Below are 13,542 nucleotides of genomic sequence, written 5' to 3' on the forward strand. Positions count from 1 at the left end.
GCAATGTGCAACTACGTCTGAAATTCGCAGAGACAACTAACATTGCACCTACCCATTACCATGAAACACGTTTTGAAGAAAACTGAGGAAAGGCGCAGGTGCACATGGTGCGTGCTATTAGAAAAAAAGGATTATAAGACCAATTGTATTTGTGAGGCATGCGACATTTATCTCTGTGTTACCAGTACTCGAAATTGTTTTGATTAATATTATATCATAAAAATAAAAAATGAAGTAAATATTAATACATTTTTATGATAAAAATTATTGTTTTTGTGTACCACTCTTCAAGATTTTTTGAGACCAAAAATTGAATGAGATATTTTTTTTTTAAATTAATATATTATATTGACACAGGTGGAGAAGTTCAAGTATCTCGGGGTGTTATTCACGAGTGATGGTAGGATGGAGGCAGAACTCTCGTCGCGAATCGGTCAGGCTTCTGCAGTAATGAGGGAGCTTGGCAGAAGCGTGCTGAGGAAGGTCGAGCTTAGTCGATCGGCTAAATTATCGGTTTTCAAAGCTGTGTTCATTCCTATTCTCACCTATGGTCATGAGATTTGGGTAATGACCGAAAGGGTAAGATCGCGAGTACAAGCTGCCGAGATGAGGTACCTTCGAGCGGTAAAGGGAATCACTCGTAGAGATCGAGTGAGGAATGTGGCCGTTCGTGAAGAACTAAGAGTCGAGGAGCTGCTTCTTCGGGTTGAGAGATCACAACTTCGATGGTATGGACATGTTCAACGCATGAATGAAGAAAGATTCCCCAGAAAAGCTATGCAAGCCATTGTGAGGAGACCTCGGCCTCGAGGCAGACCTAGGACAAGGTGGCTGAATCAAATTCAGAATCTTGCCTTGGAACGCCTCGGGATCGAACCCGAACATCTTCCTGAAGTGGCGGAGGACCGACAGGCGTGGGCTGCTAGATTGGATGTCATGGGCCCGCGACCCCAATAGGGATAAGCGGTTGAAAATGAATGAATGAATGAATAATATATTATATCGTTTTAATTTTTACTCGTACTCTAAATAACTCTTTTTATTATCACAAATATATTCAAGTTATTCCTCCTACAAAAATAACAGAACAAACGAGTAAACTAGTCGTCTGGAAAATTTTGTGTTTTTTTACCTTTATGGACGATTGGGTCATATATGACCCATAGTTTTCCAGGACTTCTAGGGATAGGAAATTTTTTTTCTAACCATAAATCTGTTATTTAGGCTAAAATATCGAGGGAAAATTGATTTAATTGAATTTCGCTCAGCGGAAAGCTTCTTGTCCTTAAAGGGTTAACTGTAGAAATACTGAAACATCCAGCGTTTACGAAAATCTAATTGCGTTGATCGATTGCATGTCTATTGTCTTACAGATCAACTAATTGAAATGGATACAATTCGATCACAGAGAACGCGTTTTCTCACGCACTTCTACAATAAAATGTGTGAGAATTTGGGCAAAAAGGAACGTCTTCAGCTCATTCGTGAGATCACAGAAATTCTCCATCAGACTGAATTCACTTGCAACAGTGTCGAATTGGAAGAACTCTTTCGACGTGAAAAACATCTCTGGGAATGTAACTATCATCCAAAGGATCTTGAGAATTTGCATCAACGTCAGAGAACTCTATTTCTCGACATAATTTTTCAAGTTGGCAAAACAAAGCCCAAAAGTGAGTTTAGGAATGAAAATTTGATCTATAATTCAACCATCTGTTTTCTGTTACTCAAAAACTAATTCACCATTTTTATATTGTAGATATAAAATTATTTTTTTTCTTTTTGTCACAATCACATGCTTAAATGTTTGGACAGCAGCTGATGACACACGAATGTGTATCAAGTGTAAAAACGTTCGTCCATTGGTTGATTTTACACTGCACACTCGACAGAAAGTCGTGGCAATTTGTCAGACATGTAGCAATTTAAAACTTTCCGCAATTGACAAATCCATCTACAAGGCCATCCTCAGGTCCATCCGTCGAGATGAACGACAACGCAGAGCTCTCGCATCATATGCCTTCATTATCCAGGAGGATGATATACGTTTCCTCGTGGAAAACATCTGGCATGGTCATTCAGCTCTCAGTCAGAATGACAATAGAATGGAACTGAGGTGAGTGTGGTAAAATATATTAAGAAGACCTCTTGGAAAAGTGCCCCACAAACCCCATTTCCGCATGTTCCACAGCACCACTAAACACCGGAAATACAATTTAAATTGGACACGTGTCCTTCCACCCAGGCAAAAACCCCTTTTAGGACATTTTTTTGGCCATTCACCTGCACACTGTAAGAAGAAAATCACCAACCATGTGTTTTTGTCTCATTAGAGAAAAAAAAGAGTGCCATAGCGTGTACTCTAGAAATTCCTCAGCGAAAATTGCACACAAAATCCCCTCTTCTCCACCTAGGAGACATTTTCTTTCAAGTGGACTTAAACTTCCATTGAGACATCAATTTAATATTTCAGTGATTCTCAAGTTCATCCAATTCAATGGGATGTTGAACTAAAATTGAATCAATTCACAGACACTAACATCAACGAACCATAAAACCTGCTTTTTGAGGAAGTCGTAAAAGTATCTAAAGGTCTTTTACAGAATATACCCAAACATTCCAAACGAATTTGAAAATTATACACATCTCTGAACTAAGCAGTGTTAAAAAGAACATGGAAAGCTTTTAACTCGAATTTATCAATTGTTCTTACACTGAGAAAAAAAGAGGGTCCGATTCACTTATTTTCCTTATAACTTTAACACTTTTTAGGTGTAAAAATATATCAACATTTTTTAATGTTAATTTTATACATTTTTAAGGGTAAAATTAACACGAAAAAGGGTAACTTTAACCCCCAATGCACCTAAAAAGGGTAATATTTACACCGATTTCGGATCAATACTGCAGGGTAAAATTAACATTTCCGGAATGTTATTTTAACTTTTTCGGATTTCTCTCAGTGTAGGACTATCATTCGATATTCCCGTGAAAATCAGGGTTAAAGAATCAAGGTAGAATTAGCCATCAGGGGTAGAATTCTACAGTGTGGAACATTATAGTTTGCTTTAGAATGAATATTGAGCAAACCATTATTTATTCAGAGTATACAAACTCCCTCCGTATTCACTGAAATATTTATCAAATTGATTTAAACATTTTTTTCGACAAATTGCACACAAAGAAAAATTCATTTGCTACCTAATTTTACCTAGATCTCTCCTATTAATCTTTTAATATGAAAATTTGCTAGCTAATAAAAAATAAATCTAGGGGTTAATAACTACTGAATTCTTTTACATTTCCCCCATTTCCCACAATAAACTCTCTTATAATTTGATTTCGATCGTTCAATGCGGAGAATTCTTCCAAGTTAGAGGACAAACGATAATAGAGGCATTGTCTTACGGCCTATCTTTGACAAACCTTTGCCCTCCGAGGAACCAAAAGATCTCTGTATTGTAATTATCTGCAAGACATTCCCTCCCAAATTTTTTTTAAACTTTTAAATGCATACACGGTAACAACAATATTTAATAAAATTGTTTGTAAATGTTTGTAAATTCCTTGAGGCCTTACGCAATGCTCGTAAATCGTATAACTCACTAAAAAGTTCGTAAAAGTTTGTCATTGTTCACAAACTATGTTCAAAGTGATCAAGTTAAGAACAATGTTCGTGAAAAAAGAACAAAATTCTACGAACACTTTTACATTTTTTTGTGTATATAACAATAACTTTTGTGACCATTTACACAGTCGCATTGGATTGAGATTCAATTGTCCCAAAATCTGAATCTAATTTTATGAGTTGCCTAGTTATATGGAGATTGAATTAGATTTTTAGCGGGAACTAAATTTTTGCCAAATAGTATTTAAAAAAAACGTTCTAATTGTTTCTTATCACCTTTATAGTTCATCATGTAGCTTGATTATCTAATTTTTGTAACATTCGAAAAAATAGCTCATGTTTTGTCCTTGCTTTTTTCTTTTTAGCCTTTCGGTAATTTTTTCTCTAAAGAAAGCGGAAAAAATCACAAAAAATATATTGTTTCTATCGCTTTTCCACCAAAAAAACATAAAATGAGGTTGGACTGAGCCTTAATGTTTCGAATTTCCTTTCACGAGCTCCGAAAATTTTTTTGAGACAAATGGGACAGAATAAATCCAATTCAATTCAATGCTAGAAGTCGTATTGAATTTGCCGTTTAGATTGACTAAATTTTAATTTTTTTTTCTTTTAGGAAACTTATTATTAGCACATAAATATTCAGAAGTAATACCTATGAAATAACTAGTTCTTGTTCCTGACAACGCAATGTAATACGAATTTCAGACCTAATGCCCTAGATAGATGTACGGCTTAGGCCAGGAGATGACTTGGTTGGAAACTAATGGGAATGTAATCTAATCATTACTTTGATTATTACTCTTACGTTAAATCGTCTTTCGGTTTAAGTCCTAGGGGTCCCGGTCAAAATCCCGAACGCCAAAATCCCGAAAGCCAAAATCCCAAACGCCAAAATCCCGAAAGCCAAAATCCCGAATGGGCCAAAATCCCGAAAGCCAAAATCCCGAATTCTTAAAAGTGTCACAGCTACTCCCACGATTGCACCCGCGCTTGCTGGAGGTAAAAGGAAATCTTCTGTGTCTTAGTAAATTATTCTAAACATTTTCCTCCATATAATTTCATTCCATTCAGGATTTAGAAAATTCGGGATTTTGGCTTTCGGGATTTTGGCTTTCGGGATTTTGGCCTTTTCGGGATTTTGGAGTTCGGGATTTTGGCTTTCGGGATTTTGGCTTTCGGGATTTTGGCTGCCACCGAAGTCCTAGATATGTTCAGCTCAAAAGGCTTAGTTATATAGCTTAACTGGTCAAATTTCTCATCTAATTTCTTACTTTTGTCTTATCTTGACAAATGATTGTATTTTAAAGGCATATTTCTTAAAATTAAAAAAAAAAAAACAATAAAATTGTTTGATTTTTAGGATTTTAAGACCTTCGGGAACTGGGCTAAATCTCTAAGCTGAAGATGGCTTTAATTCCCTTTCAGATCCGTTTTACTCTTTTTACGCCATCTTTGTAGCCACTATTTCACCATTGATAAGACTTCCAAAAACAGAACATTTTCACTAAATATTGACAGAAATAGTACAGGAATATAGTAATTAATCTTCGGACAGGATTAGTTGAAGAACAATGATTTTAAAAAAGGTTTCTTTTAAAAATATGTCAAGATAGATTGTATATTTTGAGGCTTTCCGCCTGGCGTTAGACAACTAGGTTCAAAAGAGCCGTATGCGTCCCAAAAAAGGTAGGGTAAGTGTGCCAAATTTCGGCATAGTTGTATGCAAGCGCCAAAGTCTTAAGTTTGAATTGTAATATTTTTAATACAAGTTGAATTTTTTTGTTACTTTTTTTTAAAAGGAGTGTTCCATGGAACCTTGCAGACAGTTTATCATCTTTATTTTCTCAAAAATCATTCTTAATACATTTCAAAATGAATAAAAATGTAGACATAGCACTGATGGCCTATTTCGGTCACCTTTATTCCTTGCCCTTCCGGAATTCCTCCCATGTCTTTTTTTAGATCATCTTGTTTGTCGAAGTAACATTTTCGTTATTTTTTGCATTGTACAATCTTAAAGAGTATGCAAAAACTAAAAACTCATGGAAAGTTGAGGAACAAAAAATGTGGCCGAAATTGCAAGCTGGCCGGAATTTGGCACACTTACCCTATCAAAGTAAAAAAATATTAAAAAAAAAAAACAGAAAAATAAGATCATTCTAGAACAAATACAAATTTTGGGTCGCCGATTATCCACTGACTCGACTGACTCCTAAAAGTTTAAACGGGCTAAACTTTTACTTCGAAATTCCTATTAGGGTAGATATTTTATCTAAAAGCGACAATACCCTAAAACTTGTGAGATGATTAAAATTCTGTCCCAAAACGTTATTTCAAGGTTTAAGAATAAGATACTATACGCACAACAATATTTAACACTCGATTGATACAAGTTTAAATGCAATTTAAAAGTTCTTCGACTCCTAATTTGTAATACATTTAAATACACGCTTTTTTTATACATAATTTTTAAAGTGATACACGTAACCGGTTTAAATTTATTTCAAATTAGAAAAAAATAAATATACATTATGAAAATTTAAAAAAAAAGAAACTAATTAACATGAAATTCATGAAAAAGATTTTTTTAGGAATATCGCAGAAGTCACAAGTATTCTCTTACTTAGCAACCCCTTCAATAAACCGGCGAAATAATTGAAATTTAAAATTCAGCTGATGTACTTTATCACAAAAAATATTCTACAACACATTTTTGATACTTGTCACATAATTCCACGGCTGAAAATTGATGAGATTAACTAGCTCACTTGTCGTGTGTGTATAATATATAATTCATTTCTTTCCTGGTATTACAGATCAAATAAAATCTATCTGAAAATAACTGAAAGAGTTCATGACAAATTTTATTCGTAAAAAAATCATTTGCAACGTAACACGTCAACAGAATCATAAAAAAATAGAAATGAAAATGCTTGTTTCATTCTATTTAATGAAAATTATTTCTAGATTTATGATAAATGATAACCAGCTGGAGGCACTTTTTGAAATGAAAGCCTCCCTGTAGTTTTTTCTTAATCTTTTGTAAACTTTTTTAATTAAATTTTCACCACATTTTATAGAGAATTTTTTTGACAGACTTTTATTGTTGCGATTAAAAAATTACCACCATCCCCCCCATGTGTAACTTATGGTTTCGAAATTTTTAATGTTCTAACATATTAACCCTTTAAGGACTCTGGAGTTTCTGGTAGACCAATAAAAAATTCTTTTACTGCTCGAACTCCACAGAAAGAACAGTAGGGAAAAGTGTCCATGCTTCACACGGTCCCAAGCTTTATAATGACTAAATTTTTCCTATGTTTTTCAATAAATAAGACTCATCGCACCCATATTTTAAAAACTAGGGGAAAGTGTGCTGTTTTTAATATATATTGCGGAGTCACATTTATTCAGAAACATAGGAAAAGTTTAATCATTATATAGATTGGGACCGTGCAAAGGATGAACACTTTCCCTTATTGTGAGCTCGTTATACCAAAATGAATCATTCTAATGCAATTTTGAAATAAATTTCTTAACACTAAATATTTAATTTAAGTCTTTAAGCTTGATTTATATTAGAAACAAAAGTTTAAATTCGCAAAACATTTTTTAAAGTCCTTAACACTCTCAAAAAAATCTTTTTGAATGTATAAATTTACAATCGTATTTTTTCTCAAATTCTAGTTCATAAAACGATATTGTCACAAAATTGTTTTATCGATTCCGAAGTCGTTAGCATTCGAATACAAGAAATTGTGCTAAATTTCGAACATATTACTCCTAAACTAAAATGTTCTAGTTTCGAAATCTATTTTTTTTTAAAGAAAATTAATTTTGTTGGTACTTTTTTATAAGCGTGGATAAACCCTTAACCCTTTAACGACGCGACACTTTTTACGGACTGAAAATCAACAATAAAAAAATAAACTTAAGAAACATAATCAATCATAAGTCTTACATCTAACTTTGGAAAGTTCAACAGAGTGTGATTCGGTGTATTTTGCCCCTCTATGAACGATAGGGACAAAAATAGCCCAAAAATTTAAGTAATTTTTCTGACAATACCAATGAATAATATTTTTCGCTTTAGTGAAAAATATTACGTATGAGTATTGTAGTTTTTATTGCCAAAAGGGTTTTGTTTAAGAAAAATTGGAAGTTTAAAAAATAATTAAAATCAATTATGAATTTGAGAATTTAAAAATTTGTCATTTTTGAGCTTAAATATTTACTATATAGCAAATAGCCAGAGACTTGCAAAAAATATTTTAGATTAGTAGTCAGGAAAAAATATTTTCTTTAGGGGACACCGGTGTTCCAATCGTCCTTAAAGGATTAAAAAGTACCTACATTGAAAAACAAGGTTTTCAAAAATAACAAGAAAAGTGTGTCAAAATGCGAAACAATATTCTTTCGAAAAAATTTTAACAAAGATCTGTTTGTTTCTTAACAAACTTTTTTTCAAAGTAATTTATCATATTGTTTCTCTAACATTACTCTTAATACACACATTTTAAATTGAACACAATACAATATTAATTTGTGTGTCGAACACAAAGATTCTTTGAAACACCTTTTGACTTTCCGGAACTCTTCCAAAGATTTTTCAAAGTCTCTCAGTTCGTAGAGGCGGTAGACAATGCTCTTTTGTTTCTTTAGCAATATGCAACCTCTACAGGTTGAATGAAATTAAAATTTTATACAATTTTGAGAAATAGAAAGTGTCCGATATTGCAAAATGTTCGAAAGGAGAATGGTCAAGTCCGGTCCCGGAATCGCCACGAATGGGACCTATGTCATTGGATAGACATTAGTATAGGTAACAACTTTTGTTCTGGGATCAATGTTCTAAACCATGGAGGAACAGTTCTAGAGCATAAAAACTATTTTGTACAATGATGAAGAATGATCAAAAGTATATGGGCGCTGGTTCATCTTTATACAAAGATTAGAGTAGACGCATTTTGAAGATATTGATATAAGGTTGAGAAAAATGCCGGGACCCTGGACTATAAACGCTGGGAGTTCTTGTAAAAAAGGTCTTTATCCTTCCGAAATATCGCTGTTTTGACAATGAATTATACAAGAACTGCTTAACTGATCTTGATGAAATTCGGTATAGGGTCACTGTATGTTTTAAACTTCTTATTTATGCATACCACCCCGTCCCTCCACCCTCCGTTCTGGTAGCCCTCATACAAAATGGGGACACTTTGCCTTATAACTCCTTTCTAAGACGATGTAGAAAGCTGATATTCAACAAGGGAACAAAACTTATGGAAGACTTTTCAACCATGCATGTTAACCCGCTCCTACACCATCCCTTATAGTAATCCTATACAAAATGAGAGAATTTTGACCTCTTTTCTGAGAAGAAGTAGTTAGTTTGTAAAAAAAATGAAAAAAATAATAACTAATAACGTTAACAATAATTTTCTAGATTATATATGCATTTATAGACATCTAGTCGAATTACAACTTTCTGCCTCCTCTTAGAAAGGAGTTATAAGGTAAAATAGTCTTATTTTGTATGGGGGCTACCAGAAGGGGTGATGGACGAAGAGTTTGGTCAGTATGGTTAAAGAGTCTTCTTTAAGCCTTGTTCCCATGCTGTATTTCAACTTTCTATCTTTTCTCAGAAAGGAGTTATAAGGTGAAATGCTCTCATTTTGTATGAGGGCTAGCAGAAAGGGGGACAGAGGAGGGAGATATTATACATGGTTTAAAAGTATTCCCTAAGCTCTGTTCCCTTGTCGAATTTCAGCTTTCTACCTCCTCTTAGAAATGAGTTATAAGGTAAAACGCCCCCATTTTGTATGGGGGCTATCAGAATGGAGGGTGGGGGGGGGGGGGTGATATGCATGAATAAAAACTTTAAGTCATACAGTGACCCTATACCGAATTTCATCAAGATCACTTTAGCCGTTCTTGCGTAATTTGTTGTCAAAACAGCGATTTTTCGAAAGAATAAAGGCATTTTTACAAGAACTCCCAGCGTTTATCGTCCTGGGTCCCGGCTATTTTTCAATCTTATATCAGTACCTACAAAATGCCCAACGCACAATAACTTTTGTTTTGTAAACATGTTTTTGACATTTCAATGAGAGTGAATGAAACATAAATCTAGTTGTCTCGTTTTCTCTCATAGGAAATTTTGAAAACATATTTACAAACAAAAGTTATTGTGCGTTGGACAAAATGCGCCTACTCTCGTTTGTGGCGATTCCGGGACCAGCGTCCATATAGTTTTGACCATTCTCCTTTAACACAATTCCCTTATTGCAACTTTCATTTTGTTTTTCAAAGTAAAACTTCAATTCTGTCAAAAATTAGGCGCAGGGAGTTTGATTCCAAAAAAAAAGAATTTATGTTCAATATTGACAACTTTTTTTTTGTAAAAAAGCAAAAAAAAACTATATTCAAAGCTTGGTGCTTTCAGGAACTGACCATGTGACCCTACTGTGAAATTATATTGTATAGCCCTAAATAGACTTAGGTCATAATCCTAAGCTCTCAATGTATCATAGTTTCGGCTAATCCTTTCCTGTCAAATTGTACAGATTAAACTCTCGAGGATCGGCCTGAGTCTATTTTGATCTTAACTGGTTTAATCCTGCCTAGGGTAGAATAGCCTAATTCAGAACCTTCTCCAAAGTGGTAATTTTTCACAGCCCCATAAGGGGGAAATACTGATTTTTTCTTACAAAGACAGTACTGCAAAATTTTTATTTATAATTTTGTCTATAGGCAAGGTAGGGCTATTTTGAGGAGTAGGCCTACATTGATATCCGATTTTTTCGCATATTTCTAAAAGAATCTTTGCCTTACAATTATTTTATTTAGCTCCACAATATTGTTCTGTAGGGCTAAAGGACACTACGTTAAAGCCCAGTTTTCTCTGGAAATATGCGAACAACCGTAGGGGGAAGTTGGGCATCTTTGAAATTTTGGATTTTTCACCTATTTGAAAAATCCAAAAAAAAATTGAAAATTGAGCCATATTATAATGTAATTTAGCTTCTCAATCTATTTGTGTGCAGCTAAATTATATCATGATAAAGCTCAATTTTATTTAAATTAGGTGAAAAATCCCAATTTCAAAGGTGCCCCACTTTCAAAAGTGCCCCACTTCCCCCTATATCAAAGTAGCCATACCTCCCTTATGCCACAATCTTGTACCGGTTTCAGATCTGAGGTTTAGTGATATGGTTTAACATTTTTAATTTCTTTTAGAAGAAAATTATTGAGGATTAGAAAAAAGGGCAAATAATTGCATTTTTTAACTCTTTCGCGTCTTTAGGGTCATATATGACCCGGGGAAAAAAGTTTCTTTTTGGCTATTTACATTAATTGAAATCTAACTGGAGTGTTGAGAAAATGAGCCAAGAATCTTACATCCTTCTATTATGATGTCGTGCACGAACAGATAGATTTCAATTAATGTAAATACCCAAAAAAAACTTTTTTCCCCGAGTCATGACATTACCCTAAAGACGCGAAAGAGTTAAAGGAACTAGAATTGCTTGTTATTTGGGATTTCGAGACTTTTAGAAACTGGACTAAGTCCCTAGTCTGAAACTCATTGTATTGCCTGATAAATACGCTTTAGATAAATTAAAAATCTGTTCACATTTAAAGTTTAATAAGAAAAAATCCATTTGGAACGTGTTCTGAATTAGACTATTCTACACGGTAAAAACTTTTGGACACTGACCAAAACATTGGAACAAGTTTTTCTTGGAACAAATTTTTTTGGAATCGATTTGTACCTAGAAAAGATATTTTTTGTTCCAAAAAGTTTTTTTTTTACAGTTTTGTTACGAAATATAGTTACAATTTTATTAGAGTTTTCTTTTGGAACCGTTTAGATACGGTGAAATGTCTACAAATTTGAGTTGATTTCGTTTTATACAAATTTGTTCCCGAAATTTGGAACGGAATTTGTTGCACTCGGCTGTTTTGTTCCCACTGTCAGGAACAAATTGGTACATATTTTTTATAACAATATTATTCCTACATCTGTAACATATTTGTTCCAAAAATTTTCGGTGTCCGTGGACGAGGTAATTTTTGGAACGAAATTGTTACTCATATGGGGAATCTTTTTGTTCCCATTGTCAAGAACAAATCCGTGTAAGTGATTTCGTCTTACAGTTAAGGCCTATACTTCAGTCGAGATGGATTTCAGTAGCGAAAGTTCATAAGGAACATCAAATAAAAAATCAACTTAAGAGTATTTTACACAGGCGCGTGTATGACAAAATCATCAGCGAGTTCTGGCAGCAGGAGAGGAAGGGAATCTCGAATTAAAAAAGTGAAACCATGTAGCACGAAAATTGCCACAGATTTGGCGTCCTCCTCGCTTCGGCGGTGGCGGGTGACTGAGTGTGAGAGGAGGAGGGATACGGTTTTATACTAGACGAGCTATTTATTGAAACAAATTCGTTACTAATATTGGGTATCTTTTAGAGTCTCGTAAAATGAATAAGATTATGCCAAAAATTATCGTGTCCGTGGACGAGCTAATTTTTGGAACAAATATGTGCCGAAATTTTTTACCGTGTACCCTAATATATTTGATTCTAAACAAGGAAAGAAAATAAATTTTACTTTACTAATTGACTCAGCAGATTCCTTAAATATTTTATTCCATTGTTTCTCCTGACTTTCTTATCACAGAGTTGTCACTCTCTCTTTTGGATACCGCGAGCACAAAGGTTTCAGCTGTGAATTGTGAATTGCTCAACTCAACCCATTGAGAGATATGACGACTGACCTATATCTCTGTTGCTCCTCGAGAACTTTTCGATAATCTCTGGGCAAGTCTGTCGAATTCCCAGAAATGAGAAAAAGAACAGATTCCCCCACTCAAGTCGTTATCAAAAGAGCACGTCAGTGGCTATAAAATGGGCCTATGAAATACCTGACCATGATATTCTATAGCTCTGGCAGAGCTCATTGATCTCACGCGCTTTTCCACCAAAGTGCTGGCCTGTGGGGGAAATTTGGGGCAAACACAAAATGCCGCTCTGACCATGAATGGAAGTGCGTTTCTGTGTTGGAAAATTTCATGAAAACTAACGTGGTCATGATTGTTAAGAGACAATTTTCTGTGATTTTTCAGGCTTCCCAGATGGAAAGTCACTGAAGATTGGGCACCATGGAATTGTGTTTGTCTCACGGAGACAGAAGCAAGGGCTCATGTTGGGATTCAACACCTCCATCGGGTGTACGAGAAGAACTTCCTGCAGGATGTCCAGGGAAAGAATTCCCTAGGATTGACAGCCTTTAGGAAACTGAAGGAAGTGGACTTTGACTTTGTGGAGTCCGGAGAGTGGTGGAATGTAGGCTTAGACGGAAAGACTGTCTAAGTGGCTGATGAAATAGATTAACTTACCGTGATGACACCGTCTTTTATTGTCTTCCGATTGCGGATCACCAGCCCGAGGGGCTTCCTGATTCCCGTTCTTGTGGGCATTTTATATTCTGGCTGTTTTCTCCAAACACTTGTGCACTTCAAACGAAAATTATCCACTGAAACACCTCACTGAGGGCATTTTTTGCAGCTTTTCAACGTCTATCCACTCATCAAGTACCACAATAAATGCAATATCAATTTTTTTAATTCCCACTCACAATGTCGTCAGAAGCTTCTTGCAAGAGAGAACTTTTTTTGTCAGGGGAGAACGCCACCAAATTGGTCACACTTTTCACACTCAAACACTGCACTCGTGGCGGTGAAAATGCGTGAAATGTGTGCCTACACAGGTAAATACCGTCGTGATGTGTTGTGATGATGAAAACAACTTAAAATATTTGAAGAAAATACGTGAGAATGGAAAATTAAATAAAATTCATCTCGCAGACACTTTTTTTCCACTCGCCGTCTGACAGTTCGTTAAAAAATTTGA

The 13,542-nt window shown here is 34.8% G+C and overlaps 1 protein-coding gene across 1 annotated transcript in view; it reads right to left on the bottom strand.

The window, feature by feature from the left end:
- LOC129803952 (hippocampus abundant transcript 1 protein) overlaps positions 1 to 13,542 on the bottom strand; it is a 68,497-nt gene extending 54,955 nt beyond the window's left edge. Inside the window, exon 1 of the mRNA XM_055850847.1 lies at positions 13,029 to 13,542. Coding sequence (XP_055706822.1) covers positions 13,029 to 13,109 — 81 coding nt within the window. The 5' untranslated portion in view covers positions 13,110 to 13,542. The remainder of the gene's footprint in view (positions 1 to 13,028) is intronic.

This window comes from Phlebotomus papatasi, chromosome 2 (assembly GCF_024763615.1).
Source record: "Phlebotomus papatasi isolate M1 chromosome 2, Ppap_2.1, whole genome shotgun sequence".
Lineage (NCBI taxonomy): Eukaryota > Metazoa > Arthropoda > Insecta > Diptera > Psychodidae > Phlebotomus > Phlebotomus papatasi.